Source organism: Mytilus edulis, chromosome 3, assembly GCF_963676685.1.
Source record: "Mytilus edulis chromosome 3, xbMytEdul2.2, whole genome shotgun sequence".
Classification (NCBI taxonomy): Eukaryota; Metazoa; Mollusca; class Bivalvia; order Mytilida; family Mytilidae; genus Mytilus; species Mytilus edulis.
The window spans coordinates 87156800-87176643 of NC_092346.1; the positions used below are offsets into that span (position 1 = coordinate 87156800).

At 31.3% G+C, this 19844-nt stretch overlaps 1 protein-coding gene across 3 annotated transcripts in view; it reads left to right on the plus strand.

Moving 5' to 3' along the window:
- Positions 1-19844, plus strand: part of LOC139517695 (uncharacterized) — a 69463-nt gene that overhangs the window by 44144 nt on the left and 5475 nt on the right. The window contains exons 4-20 of one of the 3 annotated variants that reach the window (XM_071308996.1): positions 1784-1967; positions 2837-2958; positions 3305-3446; positions 4540-4679; positions 5317-5442; positions 8144-8254; positions 8863-8946; positions 10398-10523; positions 11655-11765; positions 12377-12460; positions 13266-13499; positions 14567-14701; positions 16218-16356; positions 17166-17287; positions 17489-17624; positions 18336-18469; positions 19631-19805. In XM_071308996.1, the coding sequence (XP_071165097.1) occupies positions 1784-1967; positions 2837-2958; positions 3305-3446; positions 4540-4679; positions 5317-5442; positions 8144-8254; positions 8863-8946; positions 10398-10523; positions 11655-11765; positions 12377-12460; positions 13266-13499; positions 14567-14701; positions 16218-16356; positions 17166-17287; positions 17489-17624; positions 18336-18469; positions 19631-19805 (2305 nt within the window). Of the gene's footprint in view, positions 1-1780; positions 1968-2836; positions 2959-3304; positions 3447-4539; positions 4680-5316; positions 5443-8143; positions 8255-8862; positions 8947-10397; positions 10524-11654; positions 11766-12376; positions 12461-13265; positions 13500-14566; positions 14702-16217; positions 16357-17165; positions 17288-17488; positions 17625-18335; positions 18470-19630; positions 19806-19844 lie in introns of all 3 variants that reach the window. The other 2 variants (XM_071308995.1, XM_071308994.1) reach the window with 2 other exon arrangements.

Here is a 19844-nt window from a genome sequence, read left to right on the forward strand (position 1 = left end):
GGATATATTAAAACAATTGTAGAACTTACCCCGTTAACTCTTTCATGCAAAGTTGACCTTAAATGGGGTTAGATGTTACTTTTAGCTCATAAGAACTACGTTTAGGTAAAGTAAAAAATTGATTGTATTTTGCTTCCAATGGTTTGGTGTCTAGTGTATGTGACAAATTTCATTTCAGAAGCATGATAGAGAGGAAGTTTTTGGTTAGGAACGGGTACCATTTCCATAAAGTTTTGAATAATTTTCCCCAAAAGTAAAACAGTTGTTAGAAAACTGTTATTATATGGCAAAAAGAGATGTGAGGCATATGACAATGGCATAGCAACCCAACGACAACGAAAGTCCAAGACATGATAACCAAAACCCTCTTAGAAAATCAACATTTCGCATTGATCGGGTAACATGTTTGGAGACTGAACAAGATGAAATTCCTATTCTCATCTTTATCTCGAAGACTACACACAATTTCTGAAGCAAAGTTATAAGTTATAATTATGGATGCATGTCTTCGTTAAAACTGATCAAACTAAACCGGTATCATTTTGTTTCGATCGAATGGAAATTAAGACCGTCAGAAGCAATTATCGATCATAACGGCTGATTTTTTTTTTAATTTCCCCTCTTCTGAAACAAGCATCAATGACAACACTTTCCTACTGTCGGGTTTTGTTAAGTATACCATCTCTTAGCAGTGGACTCTCATTACATAAGATATACCAAATCATGTCCTCATTGTGCCGATTTTTCGAGACTGGATCTTATTGTCAGAGGTATACTCCAATTGTGTTCTCTTGTATTTTTAGACAATTTTACACGCAATTGAAAGGGAACAAAAATCAGATAGGTACAGGTAATTCATAGAAATGAGCAACATATGTAAAAAAAAAAAAAAAAAAAAAAAAAAGGATCTGTACTGCATCGCAAGGTATCAACTCAAAAATCACTGCTCCAATGATATGAGTAAGAACGACATATATTATGTCGATTATTACTTTATTGGGGTTCTCACACGTTGGGTTGATTGACTCGTCGCATTCGTTTCTCATATCCGATGACTTTGACCTCAACCATTGCTACTTGAAATCACATAGGAAGTTGATAACGGCCGATGTATTCACCACTAAAGATTCTTCCAAGTCGATAAAATACTTACTTTCCGTTTGAATTTTATTGATTCCTATTGCTTTCAACGTACTGTTTAGCTGGCCAGATTCATAAAGTTGTTATATTTGAAAAAGCAAACCAGTATACTAATTAGACAGTATTACAAAATTCCATCTTTATGTACACAAAGTGATTGTATTGAATTATTGAAGGACTCAAATTTCTGACGGAAACGGACTTTATTTAGATTTGAGTATTATTATTATGTTATTGCATACTTCTAGACATACAGTGGAAAGTTATTTTTCATTTTGAGAAGCGATTCATATTTTTGAACTTTGAAAACTGTCTGCAAAATAAATAGTACAGTTCTACTATTTAAATCTGACTTTTCTTTACTGCCATGATATATTTTAATGGTTTAAAATTTATACTTTGTATTAAAAATCATATGGCGAGAATTGATGCTGTTTCGTTGGCGCTCATATCCCATCTTCTTATATCTGTATGATGTTACATGTAAAAATGGAAATGGGCTTTACGCATTGTTGAAGGCTATACGGTGATTTCTGTGTCATGTTGGTCTCTTGTGAAGAGTTGCCTCCATGGCAATCATACCACATATTCTATTTTATTTATATTGTATGTAATCATGAATGTGATCTTTTACTTTCAGCAGCCATCACAAACCAGACAACCATTAATCTTTTTAGTACTACTGAATCGCCAAGTGTCTCTGAGGGCCAAAACATTTGTGATTTCACACGTATTTTTCAATGCTTACCGGATATAGATTTAAATTTATTGACACTGTTTATAATACCGAGTTTCAATGATTCATCGAAGATAGATCTAATATGCAGGTAAGTAGATATATTCACAGTTTTATTCGCTGTAATAGAAGACAAAACATGCTTTAACCTAATTTTGACTCTTTTTATTTTGGCCACACGTTGTTGTTAATATAATGGATTTATATGCGACGACTGTTTTACTAGTGAGAGATTTACTATAGCTAGTAATAAAATCCGGATGAATTCCTCATTTTCTACACAAAGAAATGCCTGTACCAAGTCAGGAATAGGACAGTTGTTTTCAATTCGCTAGATATGTTTAAGCTTTTGTTTTGGCATCTGATAAATTACTTTCTGTTTTGATTTTTTCATGTAAGGTTCAGTATTTTTGTTAATTAATTTTTTAGTCAAAATATGCAGATTGTCTTACACACAACACGCGTTTTCGGCATAACGTCATCAGATAAAGTGGTGGTTAGCTACGATATCAAATATACATTTTCACTTTACATGTGAATGACAATACTTATTATCTTTATACCTTGATAATTATTGAGAAATTATAGACATTGTTTGTATGTATTTGCCATGCTTACTTTCATATAAGCAGAGCAACTGAAAATGTTGCCCCTTGTATAAATGAACAGCAATTCACTTCTACAACCAAAAACAAAAAAACACTTTTTAAACTGTTTTCTTCAGACTTACTTCAATATTGTAAAGGGTTTCGTAAGAACTTTTTGTACTCTTCCTGCAAAACTGGTTTTGTCGATTTAGAAATGTAATGGTGTCAAACATAACAATGAAAATGAAAGTAAGAGGAATGCAGGTTATGCTTTACACATATTTTCAATTATTCCACACATGTTTGATATAGATATTCACATAAATGCAATATATTCATTTTCAAACATTTTTGTCGAATAAAATTTCCACAGATCTCTTGAAGATATAAATATTTGCACGAGAACTAAGTTAGAATCCTGTTCAAGAGGTGCCCGTCTTTACCGAGATGTCGCGTTTTCTGGAGCCAGATTTATATGTAATACAGACAGAAAAGGTAAATAATTATAAGCGAATCTTTTCACAAATAAGTCAATTAAAATTAATCGTTAGATATATATATACACACAAACACACACACACAAACACACACAAACACACACACAAACACACATATATATATATAGCAAAATGTTCAAGACAAATCCTTTTTTCTGTTGAGATAAGACATATAAATTGTGAAAGTATTGCATATCTAGCTGTAAACTTTCGATTAAAACCTTTATAACTATTGTTTTGCTGTTTAGTTTCTCAATTGAATAGTTCCATATTATTCATGTCTGGGTCTGTTGCAAGTAACGATTACATAAATATGTCTTCTGAGTAATAAATTTCTTTTATAGCCTTCCTCGATAATGTAGGATGCATGCAAAAACTGACAACAGCAAACACTTTTTTACAATGTTTGAATGGTATACGTGAAGACCTTGGAAACTATTTTACTGGAGTGAAAGACGTCTTCAGTGAAACTGACGAATTCTGCAGGTACAATTGTTGCAATTTTGACGATTCAATATGACTTTGAAAGTTATTTGCAATTAGAATAATGTTGTGAATGAATCCACATAATATAGATATAAGAAAATGTGGTTCGAGTGCCAATGAGACAACTCTCTTGATAACTTTCAAACATGTTTCATTAACTACTACGACATATATGTTATGCATTTAACCTGTTATGTCAGTCATTGCAGGTTTTTAACTGTCCTTATACTCTTAATCCTTTAAAGATATGTATTGTTATGCTTTGTTATTTAAATGATATTTTACGACACATTCAAGAATCTAAATTATTGATTTCAAAACATTTGATTATAATTAACACGTGTTTCTGAAAGATTCTTCTTTGAAAAATCGAACATTTGTGCATGTGATACATAGAACGTTGCAGCACCAATGACTGACATACACAAAATGTCAACATCTGTATGGGTCAACTTAAACCGCAAGCATTACAAAATATAGTAAAATATTCGATACTTAATACATTTTTTTAGTGAATGTTGTCATCAGAAGTGACGAAAGAATTTATCTTAAACATTAGGACAAATCGGAGTCTTTTTTAATTTAAAAAGTTGGTGAATATATAAGTGTTAAGAAATTGCATAAATTATTAAGGATGCGGTATAAAATTTAAATCTAATATATCTGTCTTAAAACGGCAATGATTTCATAGTTAAAGTCATATTCAAAATTATATTTATTTTTTTATGCATAATTGTATTTGAAACAACGACAGTAATATCTAAAACTCAGAGTTGTGCTTTTCAATGCTTAATACATTTTTTCCATTGCAAAACTAATTCAATCTTTATCCTTCAAAGCTCGTTCACACACTTTGAATGTTATATTGTAGGTTAGCTCGTTCACACACTTTGAATGATATATTGTAGGTTAGCTTGTTCACGCACTTTGAATGTTATATTGTAGGTTAGCTCGTTCACACACTTTGAATGTTATATTGTAGGTTAGCTCGTTCACGCACTTTGAATGTTATATTGTAGGTTAGCTCGCTCACGCACTTTGGATGTTATATTGTAGGTTAGCTCGTTCACACACTTTGAATGTTATATTGTAGGTTAGCAACCAACTGGACAACATGTTATTTGGAGACAGTAAAATCTGTATGTGACCACCGAGAGTACACTTACATGTATAATTATGTTCTGCAATCATATGCACCCGTGAAATATACTTTACACTGTGATCTCTTGTCAGGTTAGTTTTTCATATTAAAATATAAGTGATGATGATGAATACATTAAACAATAATGGTTATTCCCTAATTTCAAAACTACTGAAGAACTTTACAGTTCAGATACATTGCTCTTAGTACAAAAAAAAAAGATTAAAGAAACTGCTTTATTATACATTCTTAATTAATATTTGTTGACCATTTGAACTTTATTGCATATACAGATTCTATGCATAATGTAAATAAATTATGCAGTAAAGAATGAAGCAGAAAATGGTTGATTTCACGTTCACATTGTTATACTTTGCTGTTTATTAGTATGTTCCAAATCTCGTCTACACAAGTCCGTTCTTTCTCCCCTCATTATAACAACACCGAAAACGACAGAATATCACAAAGTTTTTACTTGCTATGAGAACATGACAAGTAGCACAGGTATTCCAACATTTAGAGTGGGGAGGCACAATTCACTGCGGATTGCGTACCATAAAGGTAGCCTTTCCCAATAATCCAAATATTCATGCTTAAAGAGGTTGGTTACATTTTTATGATTCATTTTTAGTAGTTAGTACAAATCTGCATACAGCGAAACCCGACAAGGAGTATTTATAGAGAATTTAGAAAAATATAATTATCCATTTATTTCTTTTTTATTATTAGATACAGTACCTACTGGAAGTCACTGTTTAAGTTTCCCTTGCTTAAATGGAGGATCATGCATCCAGAATCCCGAGGGATACGAGTGTTTATGTCCTAATAAAGTGTTTGGAAGCCGATGCGAGCTCGGTAAGATATATACATAATACTATCAATAAAAAATTCACTTGAAATTCTAATCATAAATGTCTGACTTTTTGATATTACTATAGTGCAATGATACAACACAGTACATCTCTAAAACACTTCATTACATGCAAAAGAAATACGTAAGACAGGTTATTGACTAGAAACTGTTTTAGTGCATTATTTCGATAATTTTTAGCATCAACGGACAACAAATATTGCTTCGGTTTTGTCCATTTTTTAAAACTTGAATTCTATTGAATTAGTTTATATGATTTTTTCTTAAGGGCATACGATACAGTTTTGAACCTGTATTTACAAGTTGATGAAAATTTGCATATGAGCGATTTTTTACCTGATTAAATCAAATATGTAATAAAAAATATACCTTCATATGCTACTTTTTGAGTAAAATAAGGTCGAAATTTTGTATATTTGCTCAAAATTCAGATTTGTGTCCGTATTTCCTTTTTCGAAAGAAAGACATAACTTTTTTGTTTTAAAAGATAAACACAAAATGGTTTTTGTTAAATAATCGGTAATTTCTGCATTGTATAAGTATCATTAAAAATTATGCAATTTTTATTCCAAAATAACTCTATATTTATCAAATGTTCATGAATAGAGGAAAAAACGTCATTTTTTGCTGCATGTTTATCAAAATTAAAAAAATTGAGCTATTTACAGTTTTATAAAATTTGGGTCACATAATCTCCTTGCAAAATGAAACAAATTGCTGTTTTAAGAAATAGGGGTCCATGCACTCGTTTTCAAATTAAATTAGTTTGAATGATAAAAGTCAGTCGAAAAAATGCATCTTTTCCCGATATGTCAGAGTTTGACGTCGCGAAAATAACATTTTACGTTAGCAACGTCATTACCTTCACTGTAACTGTATCGTATGCCCTTAATGTTTATTTTACACATATTAATTTTGATGATCAATGAACTACGGTATGTACCGAGTCAAGAATATGACAGATGTAATCCATTCGTTTGATGTGTTTGAGCTTTTGATTTTGCACTTTGCTTGTTTTCAAATTTCCGTTTATAATTTTCTTTCGAGTTCAGTATTTTTTGTTATTTCACTTTTTGCATTTAAATTCTACCTTTATGACTTTCAGCATACATAAATAACATGGCACTATATGAATAATTTGAACTTACTCAATGGTACTTTATGAATATGCCATGAGGACAATCAGCTTCATGTTCATAGACATAATTTTGAAAATTTATACCTTAGTGTTGACTAGTTATTCCTGTAGTATATATTTAGTTTTAAAACTATGATTTTTTTTTATAGTAAACGTTACTCAAAGGCATATAAACATTATATATTTTTCCAGATTATTCTTCAAAATATGCGTTTGAAATTATCACCGTAACGTTTCAAAACCTGACGTTTCTTTAGTTTAATGTCTTACGTCTTATTATGACAGTTGGTTTCCATTCTTTTGATATTGGCATTTGATAAGGGACTTGTCGATATGAATTTTCCTTGGATCTCGACTGTTTTGTTATTTTTGTTAGCTTACATATTATTTAGGCGTGGTTTATTCGTGTAAAGAAGCTCGTGTCTGCATGTGCTACTCTTATTGGTTGTTTCTTATTTAGAAGAGATACACATGGCAGAACTCATCTTTGTTATTCTGTTTGGATAGAAGGAAGCTATTTCATATTGTGAAGCAATTTTTGTCTTTAACCGCCGCCTTCCCCACCTCACACGCTTTCAATATATCAATGATCAGGGAATTATTTCAGCTACTGGACATTAATGAAATTTTATTGTCTGGATCTATAAACCAAATTTCCTTTATTCCCCCAAGAATTCAGTTGTCTCATCACCACCGTCAGTTCAACTCGTTTGGCAGCCATGCTGCGCTGTCTAAAGCAGTAGGGAGCCATGCTGTGCTCCCTCGGAACCATGCTGGGTTCCTTCGAACTGACGGGTGTGTCACTGCCTTTGAAGTTTGCTTCTCATGAATGCTAATAAACCTTTTAGGCAGGGACCGGTCAAAATTTATACATAGCTGAGATGATTCCCAAGGGCCAAAAACATAATTGTATAATCATAAACTTATGTAAATCTATTGAATAAAATTGGTAGTCTGTATTCTCAATTTTATGTTTAGGAGTACTTGATTTTCCACTGGGTGATGTTGACCACAAATCGCCAATGAGACATATTTATTACTTTCACGGTCTTCATCAATGATCTAGATATTTATTTGTTTTACAGTTTAAATCACAAACATATTATGTTCTCTACAGATGTCTTTACTTTTGCGGTCAGTCAAAACTTTGATGTATCACTATTTAATTAGTATTTAAATAAGCACGTGCATAGTATGAAAGAGATTTTACGGACATTAAGCTGTTCTCCATCTAATTATACAGTTTTAAAGGCACATAGAATCTTTGGTCATTTAAGGTCTTTCACCTCTACGATTCCGGGATGATTGACAGGAATAAAACTTTGTTTTGGTACAATAGGAATCTTATTGATAGAGGCGTGCTTTGATCTCAAAACTCATCTTACGAGTCTAAAGTAAAAGTGACTAAAGTTAACATATTTCAACTTCTACACTCATCGTCAAGTTTGAGGAGTATTCCGATATTTCTATTTTATCCTTTTTGGTATCTTAATATGCGTTAGTTTTATTGTTTTTGGACATTATCTTATACATTTATAATCGCTTAGGTGTAGACGGATGTCCGGGGTACCCATGTTATAATGGCGGGTCATGTTTTGCTGATGAAAGTGGACAAAGATGTGAATGTCCGCAAGACTTTCCTGGTCTTCATTGCGAAGGTTAGAAATGTTTTATAGTATTTAAAGGGTTTGACCATTTCTCTGGTACACATACATATAACAGAAGACATGTTTTGGTGTAAATTGACGAATATATATTTTCCAAATGAGGAGTTCAGATTCATATTCAGAGATATTGTAGGGATGGAGTATTACATGCATATTGCTTTTATATCTACCTCTTTATGAACAAGTTCAAATACAATGAGATTGAAATGGTTAAAAATTTATAACAAAAGAAGAAGAATACTGAAATGCAGGCTGGCCCAACTGCCTGAAGTCAAATGTTATGTTTAGGAGATTGTATCTTAGTTTTAGTAAATAAATCCTTAAAAAGGAAACAATTGAATAATAACAGAGAAAAAGCATTTTCATACTGTCACCTTTTGAATGAAAATATCCGTCTTGGCATTTTCTCTGCATATATCATTCTTGATTAAGGTATATAACAAAAGTCATATACGCAGCAAAATCGTAACATTTTATTCAGATCTTGAACCCTTGCAAATGATAAATTTTACCACAATTAAAGCTAATCCAAACATGCTTTTATAAAATCAACAACAAAAATACAAACAGAATAATAAACTGGTTGACTGTATTTCTAGGTAAAATTAAAGACATTGCTACAGGATCAACATCTGCAGTTACACCTCCGGACATGACACCTGAGATTACGATATCAATACCAAGTAGGTTAATCATGAGTGAAGACAAAAATGCACTGTTCTTTTAATATAACAAGGTTTTAAGAAAGCTTAACAAATTTAAATGTCAGTGTCCTTGTTTTTTGATACGTTTAACATAAGCAAACTTTGTAAAAATAACAAGGCTTTTATAAATTGGCTTTACAAAATTATACGTAAGTATATCATGAAAAATTAACATACTTAACATGCGCTAAATTGTATCATTCCTGCCATTCTCCTATTTGTGCATTGTTATGCATTGCTATTACACGTTTAATTTTAAAACTAAAAATCCACCCCACCTTAGTAGCAATGTACCAACATCACCTGCATATGGGATATACGTTTCCCAACTTATTCGTAATTCATGAGATTGCAGCTTCTACTCAGACTTTGTTAAACGTAACCAGTGTCTGAGCAGACAGTTGATGAACCAGGGTTTTTACAAGGAACGTCTCGTCTTTTTTTCTGAAACTTCATCGGAAAGTACCAATACCTTGTTGATAAATATTCCGTATCAATTGATTTTTAACTTTACTGAGTACATAAGCTACCCTAGACAAGATCATTTATTTATTGCCACCTTCTTAACAGGATCGATTTAATTTCATATATTCTGCTACATACATATCAAGGAGCAGACGTCACATATATATTAATGGATAAGCTGATGTATAACAGATGATAAAAAATCTTTAAAACCATTTATACATTTTAGGACGATGTGAAGAGGTACAGGCTGATGTTTGTCGTCAATTTGGTATAACAAAGACGGCATTTCCGAACTTTTTCTCTCAGTATTCACAAGAAGCTGCATTAGACACATTCAATAATTACATATAAATGATGATGATGAATACAATAAACAATAATGGTTATTCCCTAATTTCAAAACTACTGAAGAACTTTACAGTTCAGATACATTGCTCTTAGTACAAAAAAAAAGATTAAAGAAACTGCTTTAGTATACATTCTTAATTAATATTTGTTGACCATTTGAACTTTATTGCATATACAGATTCTATGCATAATGTAAATAAATTATGCAGTAAAGAATGAAGCAGAAAATGGTTGATTTCACGTTCACATTGTTATACTTTGCTGTTTATTAGTATGTTCCAAATTTCGTCTACACAATTCCGATCTTTCTCCACTCATTATAACAACACCGAAAACGACAGAATATCACAAAGTTTTTACTTGCTATGAGAACATGACAAGTAGCACAGGTATTCCAACATTTAGAGTGGGGAGGCACAATTCACTGCGGATTGCGTACCATAAAGGTAGCCTTTCCCAAGAATCCAAATATTCATGTTTAAAGAGGTTGGTTACATTTTTATGATTCATTTTTATTAGAAAGTACAAATCTGCATACAGCGAAACCCGACAAGGAGTATTAATAGAGAATTTAGAAAAATATAATTATCCATTTATTGCTTTTTTATTATTAGATACAGTACCTACTAGAAGTCACTGTTTAAGTTACCCTTGCTTAAATGGAGGATCATGTATCCAGAATCCCGAGGGATACGAGTGTTTATGTCCTAATAAAGTGTTTGGAAGCCGATGCGAGCTCGGTAGGATATATACATAATACTATCAATAAAAATTTCACTTGAAATTCTAATCATAAATGTCTGACTTGTTGATATCCCTATAGTGCAATGACACAACACAGAACATCTCTAAAACACTTCATTACATGAAAAAGAAATACGTAAGACAGGTTATTGACTAGAAACTGTTTTAGTGCATTATTTCTATAATTTTTAGCATCAACGGACAACAAATATTGCTTCGGTTTTGTCCATTTTTTAAAACTTGAAATCTATTGAATTGGTTTATATGATTTTTTCTTAATGTTTATTTTACACATATCAATTTTGAAGATCAATGAACTACGGTATGTACCGAGTCAAGAATATGACAGATGTAATCCATTCGTTTGATGTGTTTGAGCTTTTGATTTTGCACTTTGCTTGTTTTCAAATTTCCGTTTAGAATTTTCTTTCGAGTTCAGTATTTTTTGTTATTTCAATTTTTGCATTTAAATTCTACCTTTATGACTTTCAGCATACATTAATAACATGGCACTACATGATTAATTTGAACTTACTCAATGGTACTTTATGAATATGTCATGAGGACAATCCGCTTTATGTTCATAGACATAATTTTGAAAATTTATACCTTAGTGTTGACTAGTTATTCCTGTAGTATATATTTAGTTTTAAAACTATGATTTTTTTTGTTATAGTAAACGTTACTCAAAGGCATATAAACATTATATATTTTTCCAGATTATTCTTCAAAATATACGTTTGAAATTATCACCGTAACGTTTCAAAACCTGACGTTTCTTTAGTTTAATGTCTTACGTCTTATTATGACAGTTGGTTTCCATTCTTTTGATTTTGGCATTTGATAAGGGACTTGTCGATATGAATTTTCCTTGGATCTCGACTGTTTTGTTATTTTACTTTGTTTTGGTACAATAGGAATCTTATTGATAGAGGCGTGCTTTGATCTCAAAACTTATCTTACAAGTCTAAAGTAAAAGTGACTAAAGTTAACATATTTCAACTTCTACACTCATCGTCACAAGTTTGAAGAGTATTCCGATATTTCTATTTTATCCTTTTTGGTATCTTAATATGCGTTAGTTTTATTGTTTTTGGACATTATCTTATACATTTATAATCGCTTAGGTGTAGACGGATGTCCGGGGTACCCATGTTATAATGGCGGGTCATGTTTTGCTGATGAAAGTGGACAAAGATGTGAATGTCCGCAAGACTTTCCTGGTCTTCATTGCGAAGGTGAGAAATGTTTTATAGTATTTAAAGGGTTTGACCATTTCTCTGGTACACATACATATAACAGAAGACATGTTTTGGTGTAAATTGACGAATTTATATTTTCCAAATGAGGAGTTCAGATTCATATTCAGAGATATTGTAGGGATGGAATATTACATGCATATTGCTTTTATATCTACCTCTTTATGAACAAGTTCAAATACAATGAGATTGAAATGGTTAAAAAGTCATAACAAAAGAAAAAAGCAGGCTGGCCCAACTGCCTGAAGTCAAATGTTATGTTTAGGAGATTGCATCTTAGTTTTAGTAAATAAATTCTTAAAAAAGGAAACAATTAAATAATAACAGAGAAAAAGCATTTTCATACTGTCACTTTTTGAATGAACATATCCGTCTTGGCATTTTCTCTGCATATATCATTCTTGATTAAGGTATATAACAAAAGTCATATACGCAACAAAATCGTAACATTTTATTCAGATCTTGAAGTCAACTCTTGTACTTTTGCAAATGATAAATTTTACCACAATTAAAGCTAGTCCAAACATGCTTTTATAAAATCAACAACAAAAATACAAACAGAATAATACACTGGTTGACTGTATTTCTAGGTAAAATTAAAGACATTACTACAGGATCAACATCTGCAGTTACACCTCCGGACATGACACCTGAGATTACGATATCAACACCAAGTAGGTTAATCATGAGTGAAGACAAACATGCACTGTTCTTTTAATATACCAAGGTTTAAAGAAAGCTGAACAAATTGTTGTATCGTGTGTGCTTTTGTTTGTTTGCCCTTTTCATTTTTAGCCATGGCGTTGTCAGTTTGTTTTAAATTTATGAGTTTGACTGTCCCTTTGGTATCTTTCGTCCCTCTTTTAAATGTCAGTGTCCTTGTTTTTTGATACGTTTAACATAAGCAAACTTTGTAAAAATAACAAGGCTTTTATAAATTATATCATGAAAAATTAACATGCTTAACATGCGCTAAATTGTATCATTCCTGCCATTCTCCTATTTGTGCATTGCTATGCATTGCTATTACACGTTTAATTTTAAAACTAAAAATTCACCCTACCTTAGTAGGAATATACCAACATCACCTGCATATGGGATATACGTTTTCCAACTTATTCGTAATTCATGAGATTGCAACTTCTACTCAGACTTTGTTAAACGTCACCAGTGTCTGAGCAGAAAATTGATGAACCAGGATTTTGTCAAGGAACGTCTCGTCTTTTTTTCTGAAACTTCATCGGAAAGTACCAATACCTTGTTGATAAATATTCTGTATCAATTGATTTTTAACTTTACTGAGTACATAAGCTACCCTAGACAAGATCATTTATTTATTGCCACCTTCTTAACAGGATCGATTTAATTTCATATATTCTGCTACATACATATCAAGGAGCGGACGTCTAATATATATAAATGGATAAGCTGATGTATCACAGATGAAAAAAAATCTTTAAAACCATTTATAAATTTTAGGACGATGTGAAGAGGTACAGGCTGATGTTTGTCGTCAATTTGGTATAACAAAGACGGCATTTCCGAACTTTTTCTCTCAGTATTCACAAGAAGCTGCATTAGGCACATTCAATAATTACATCATTAAAGAGAATGTCAGTTGTTCTGATAATGCCACCCTATTCTACTGTTCATCATTCTTTCCAAAGTGTGACAATGGAAAAATTAAGTTTCCATGTAAAGAACTCTGTTTAGGTAATGTATTTATATTTCGTTTTATTTGACAATGCTAGATCTGCATTCGTTTGAAAGCCAATTTTTGTAATTTCCTTAGCAGGATTTTTTATGTATTCTTGTATGACATAGTAGCAAATCCATGGAGTTTAGTGACCTAGATCATTTGGTATTCAAGGCTATACTGAGTAAGCAACCAAAGATACCGATCTAAACATTGTGTACGTTAAAGGAGAGATTCGTCTGCATAAGTCTCATCAGTGACGCTAAACTCAGAACAGTTTGGAAACCAATCGAATAATAAATAGCAGTTCACAACCTACCGAAAATTCCGAGAATTTGTGCAATTAAGGACGAACGAAATATTTATCTGTGGGTGAAAATAACTAAGTGTTTCTCATAAGTCGCTATAAAGAATTATATATATCTAAGTAATTCTGCAAAAACAGCATTATTTGTATCAGCTAACGTCATTTGAAACGGAGTCAGCTTACCCCTTTCAGAACATTTTTTTCAAAATTCCTTTTAAAGTTTTAAGCTACATAATCACCTATGATTGCAAAACTTAGCAATCGGTAAACATCTGAAAGTTTGATGAGGTTTTGATGATATGAACATGCGCAAACAAAATCAAAACCTACCTATTTGTTAAAATTTGTCTCATTCACAGTACAAGGAATGATAACTTTTAAATGCTGTGATGAGATATTAAAAGACTCTATAAGGTATTTTGGCTTGTAAGATACACACAAAACCTAATGACAAATCGGGAAAGGGTGCAATGTTTTAAACTAAATTTAATATTGCCTTTTTTAGAATAGCGTTTTTTTCTAATAATAATTATCAAAATAAAATAAACTACAGCTTTACAACGGTGATTATACAAATGATAAGTAACATGTTTGAACGTGCTTTAACCAAAGTAGAAGACTGGCATATCTTTTATTTTTGTGGGGTCTAACATCTCGACCTGATCAGTTTGTTTATCAATTTAAACAAATGCGTGCAAAATACTACTATCGAATTAAGTGTATCTTTAAAATTCAAAGTGATTGCTGATTCATTTTTAAATTTATATATATTTGCAGCTGTTTACAATGAATGCGGACCAATAGCAGGCCTTGGTGATGACTGCAGCTACTATCCAAATGATGCATGTATTTCCCCGCTACCACCAAGGATACAGTCATCAGCAACACCATCTAGCACAATAACATATTCAAGTAATTACATTATAACACATGAACACAATTTTACCTTCGATCTTTTTTTTTATTCTGTATCAATCTAGACGATAGTTTCTCCAATGATACATTTGGAAGTAACTAAATATTTGTTCGATTTATTCTTTCTTAAAACCAGGTTTAACCCACCATTTTCCACATAAGAAGTATGTACCAAGTCAGGAATATGACAGTTGTTGTCCATTCGTTTGATGTGTTTGAGCTTTTTATTTTGCCATTTGATTAGGGACTGTCCTTTTTTTTAATTTTCCTGGGAGTTCAGTAGTTTTGTGATTTTCATTTCTTCTTATATGGCTATTACGTATTATCCATTTCCCTTTTTTTTCAAATTCTGAAAAGCTTTCCGGTTAATGCAATTATACGAAATTTCTACGTGACAACGTAAAAATCTAAAGCAAGTTTGTTTTGTGAAACAGAGGTTATAAATCTTTCATTATTTTGATCGAAATAATGAACATGAATGTACGTATTAGTTTTAACCTTTATGTGAAAAACCAAGCAAACTCAAACCAAACTATGTGCTTGTTTATGTTAACTATTGCTTTTAACGTTATTGGAATTGACTCGTATCATATTCTAAATGAAACTACCTCGATATAGCATCAAAAGAGTAACTTCTATTTTAGAGCGCATTAGTAATCGAAAAGTAACCAAAGTTTGCACAACTTGTTTTGTTACTTCTGTGTTCATGTCCGGACGTCCATTATTTGAATCTTTATAAAATGCTTCTGTTATAATCGAATTTCAGACTTGTGTTAGTGGAGGATCAAGGATGTTGTGTTGTAAAGACTCATATCCTTATCACTTTTTCAACTTATCAGTATTGTAAAACTCACCAAAGATTTTAGATTTATAACTTGTTATGCCAGACATTTATACATTTCGATCGTCTGCGTAAAAACTATCGTTTACACTTATTAGTAAATCAATTCAGTTTAAAATAAAGGCAACAGTAGTATACCGCTGTTAGAAATTTATAAATCGATTGAGATAAAAATAAATCCGGGTAACAAACTAAAACTGAGGGAAACATATCAAATATAACAGGAGAACTACGACACAAAAGAAACACAACATTAAAATGTAACACACACATAAACGAACTATAATATAACAAGGACCATTTGCCTGACATGGTACAGGACATTTTGATAAAACAAAAATGGTGGGTTGAACCTGATTTTGTGGGATGCCAAACCTCCCGCTTATATGGCAATGTTAAATATAAAATTAAAATGAAAACATTACATGACAGGAAAACAATACATAAAATTCAACTGAAATACGAAGAAGAAGAAGAACATTGAAAACAAAAATTTCCAAACAATAGTGCCAAATTTACTACTTATGGAGTAAACAATTACAGTCCATTTATATAAATTTATTGACACAAATGTAAATATATGTTTTATTCATACTAAATATTTAACATAAAGATTTGGCAATGTTGGTTTTACACCAGTATGGTTATATATCTTTTATTTTCATCAAACAGACCAACAAACACAGCAACCAGCTGTTTGTAACACCAAAATAGACGAGTGTATCACAAGTGTGGGAGAATCGTGGGTTCAAGATTTAATGAAAGGAAGACTGTCGGTTGTTGCGTCTTTAGATATTGATCATGCATGCAGGTATGAATGTGTTAGACGAAAAATATAACTCTTTTGTTATACTTACTATGTCAGTCAATTAATTGAAAACAAACAAACAAACAAAACAAAACAAAAAAACCAAAAAAAAACCAGAAGAAAACACTATTATATTTATTTTTTTATTATGCATTATTCAAATTACTCATTTTGATTTATTTATGGGTAAGCTGTATCACTCTTGTTATCGAGTTTTAAGTTATTTCACATTTCAATTCCATGACAAATAAATAGTTCATAAGACGACCAATTTATACATATCCTAAATGGAAGCCATATAAACAGTACTTTTGAAATAAAATATAAAGTACAAAAAATCCTTTGTTGCTTTACTGAATGGAAATACCGCGGATTTCTTTAGAGAAAAAGTATTAATTATAACAGAGAACCCCAACACGTGATTAGCTTGATCCTATTACCTTTAAGTTTTATTACTTGCAATTATATGCATAATGGAACTCTTACGGATAATATAGTGTAATGTTAAGTAATTTATTTAAATCAGCTGATATAAAATTTTGTAAATTATTTAAAATTAATGCATAGCTCTGATTTCTTGTCTTGATTTGGATTAACTTTTGGTCCTTATCGGTTTTACAAGCTCTTAAACGTTGGTATTATGTTTTGGATTAAAAAATAGTTTGGCTTCGATCATCACCGAAGAGATATTCATTGTCGAAATGCTGGTGCAGTAGAATTGATACAGTTAATCTTATCAAAATAAAAAGTTTCACCTCAACAAAACAGTCGAAAAAATCATGTACTTATGTTGGGTTTTTTTTTTATAAAAGGGTAATGGATCAGATATATTTTTGTACTTATTCCAAACTTCAAGACTGCAGCGATGGTTTTAAACTTGTTTTGTCGACTGTCGTCAATTCTGGAAGATACATCTGTAATGCAGGCAAGCAAGGTATCGATTTTGATATTTAATTAGTAATAAACCAAAAAATATAATAAATACTAGAAAAAACTGATATGACTGATCTAACCTGCTAATTAAAATGTTGAAAATATAAAATGCCATATTTATAATTATAATTTCAAGATTCTGTCATAAAATTTAACCTTATGTATCCCAATAAAACACAATTTGTTTTGATATAATTTATAGGATTCACACATAACAGGCACTGTTTTACGTATCCAACAATTCTATCTGATTTGCAACAGTGCACACTGAATCTAATCCAGGATTTCCCGAATGTACAGAGTGTTTCTTTGGGTGAAAGTAGGGAAGAAATATGTGGGTACGTGTTGTTATCTATATACAGAAAAGATCTAGATAGAAACAAGCAATACAATTTATTTAATCGGAAATTTACGGATATATTTTGTATTTTGATTACAAAAACTGTTTTCATATTTATAAAATAACTTTTGATATGTATTTGATATATTTCAAATTCCATCCCTTCATTTACTAGTAAAAAAGGCGATCCAAAATGAAACAGTTTGTTTTTAAAATATATTAGTTTAAAAGAGAAATGAAAGAAAGTTCAATCGATAGCCACTATAGGAATACATCGAAAAGGCAATGTATGGTCTGATATTTTACAGTCAATGACTAGTAAGTCAATTAAGCCACAAATCGTTGTTAACATGAGCAAAGAAAATCAAAATCTACACAGAACACCTCTGTAAAATCAATGTTCCTTATGTTGGTAATAGATTGCAAGCTTCAAACTGTTTTGACGTAAGCGATCAATACTAATGGGTATTATTTAGATAAAATGTGGAGTAATTAGTGTACTGAGTAAAAAAAAACCGGTAACAAGTTTTTATTTCATAAGTTAATATGAACACCACATGCATACTAAGTATATTCTTTTCCTACAGACTTATTTTAAAGTGTCATAGCGACCAATGTTCGTTAAAGAATAACTGAATGAACGTAGCAAAAATAGAAAACTATTGTTGAAATAGAAATAGTAAATGTCTGATTTCTTTTCATTATGAAGGTTATTTATGACATGGAAAACCTGTATGATTGAACCTATAAAGAATGAATGCAACCATGATGCTTTACTATACATGCAATCGTTTATTAATGCATCTTTGGCATCAGTAACAGACACTCTTCACTGTAATACAGGTAATTTGTCAATACAGGCAATTATGTTATATTAAGGGTAAAGAACTCATCTATATGAATAAAATGCATGACTACAATTACATATAGTTTATTTTAAAGTATATGATATATGATTAACTTCCGTTCATTCGTTAATTGACCAAAAGGTACAAACACAAAAAATATCCTCAGTGACATGTTTTACAAAGCATATCAAGATCAAATAGCACTGTAAAAACTTGTAGAGTTTTAAAAATAGATATAGGAAGATGTGGTATGAGTGTCAATGAGACAACTCTCCACCAAAGACCAGACTGACACAGAAATTAACAAATATAGGTAACTGTACGGCCTTCAACAATGAGCAAAACCTTTACCAGCTATAAAAGGCCCCGAAATGACATGTAAAACAATTTAAACGAAAACTAACGGAGAGTTTATTAAATCCACGTTTTTGTGAATCTTACTTTTGATATATCCCACTATTTCTCATATTTACCGTTTAGTGTTTGTCCCATTTAGATATGTTATATTTCAAAGAAGTTAGGGAAAAAGGAAATACATGTATTCGAAAATTAATTCAATCGCACTTTGTAGTTAAGTTTTGGAACACAACTTTTATGTTTATGTGTCATGTTGTTATTTCGTTTCTTTGACATTGTAATTTAGATTAAAAAATAGTTTTGCAGACGAAACGTTTTTAATTGCATTTACAATGTATTTCCAAATGTGTTTGCCCAAACTCTGCACACATATTTTCAATATAAGTATACTCCCGAGAATTTATGGAACTGAACGTTTGTACAATTATGCAGTTCTATAGTTATCAAAGGTACCAGGATTATAATTCAGTACGCCAGACGCGCGTTTCGTCTACATAAGACTCATCAGTGACGCTCATATCAAAATATTTATAAAGCCAAACAAGTGCAAAGTTGAAGAGCATTGAGGATCCATATAAGGATCTATAATGTTTCATTAAAGATCTAAATTGTAGCAAATGTTTTTTGCACTAACTTTTTATAAAGACACATTTCTTTGAAAAGCGCTAATAATTTGACATGATTCATATATATAGGTGAAATTGGAAAACAAGTAAAAGGCAATAGATTCATCAGTCAAAATACTTATAACGGTCTGTGAATGCTTCGACGAATAAATGCTTCAAATATATTTTTTCAGGACTTACTTCACAACCTACAATCAGTTCTCCTGTGATACAATCTACAACGCAGGTACCAGGACAATGTGATTTTGAGGGTGCTCTCCAATGTACTAGAACAGTAGGAACTGATACACTGCAGAGATTCGCTACTGCGAGTTTTACAAATATAACCGAGGTTGAAAGCTTTTGTTGGCGAGTATATTTACATATTACTAAAAACCTTTCGTTTTT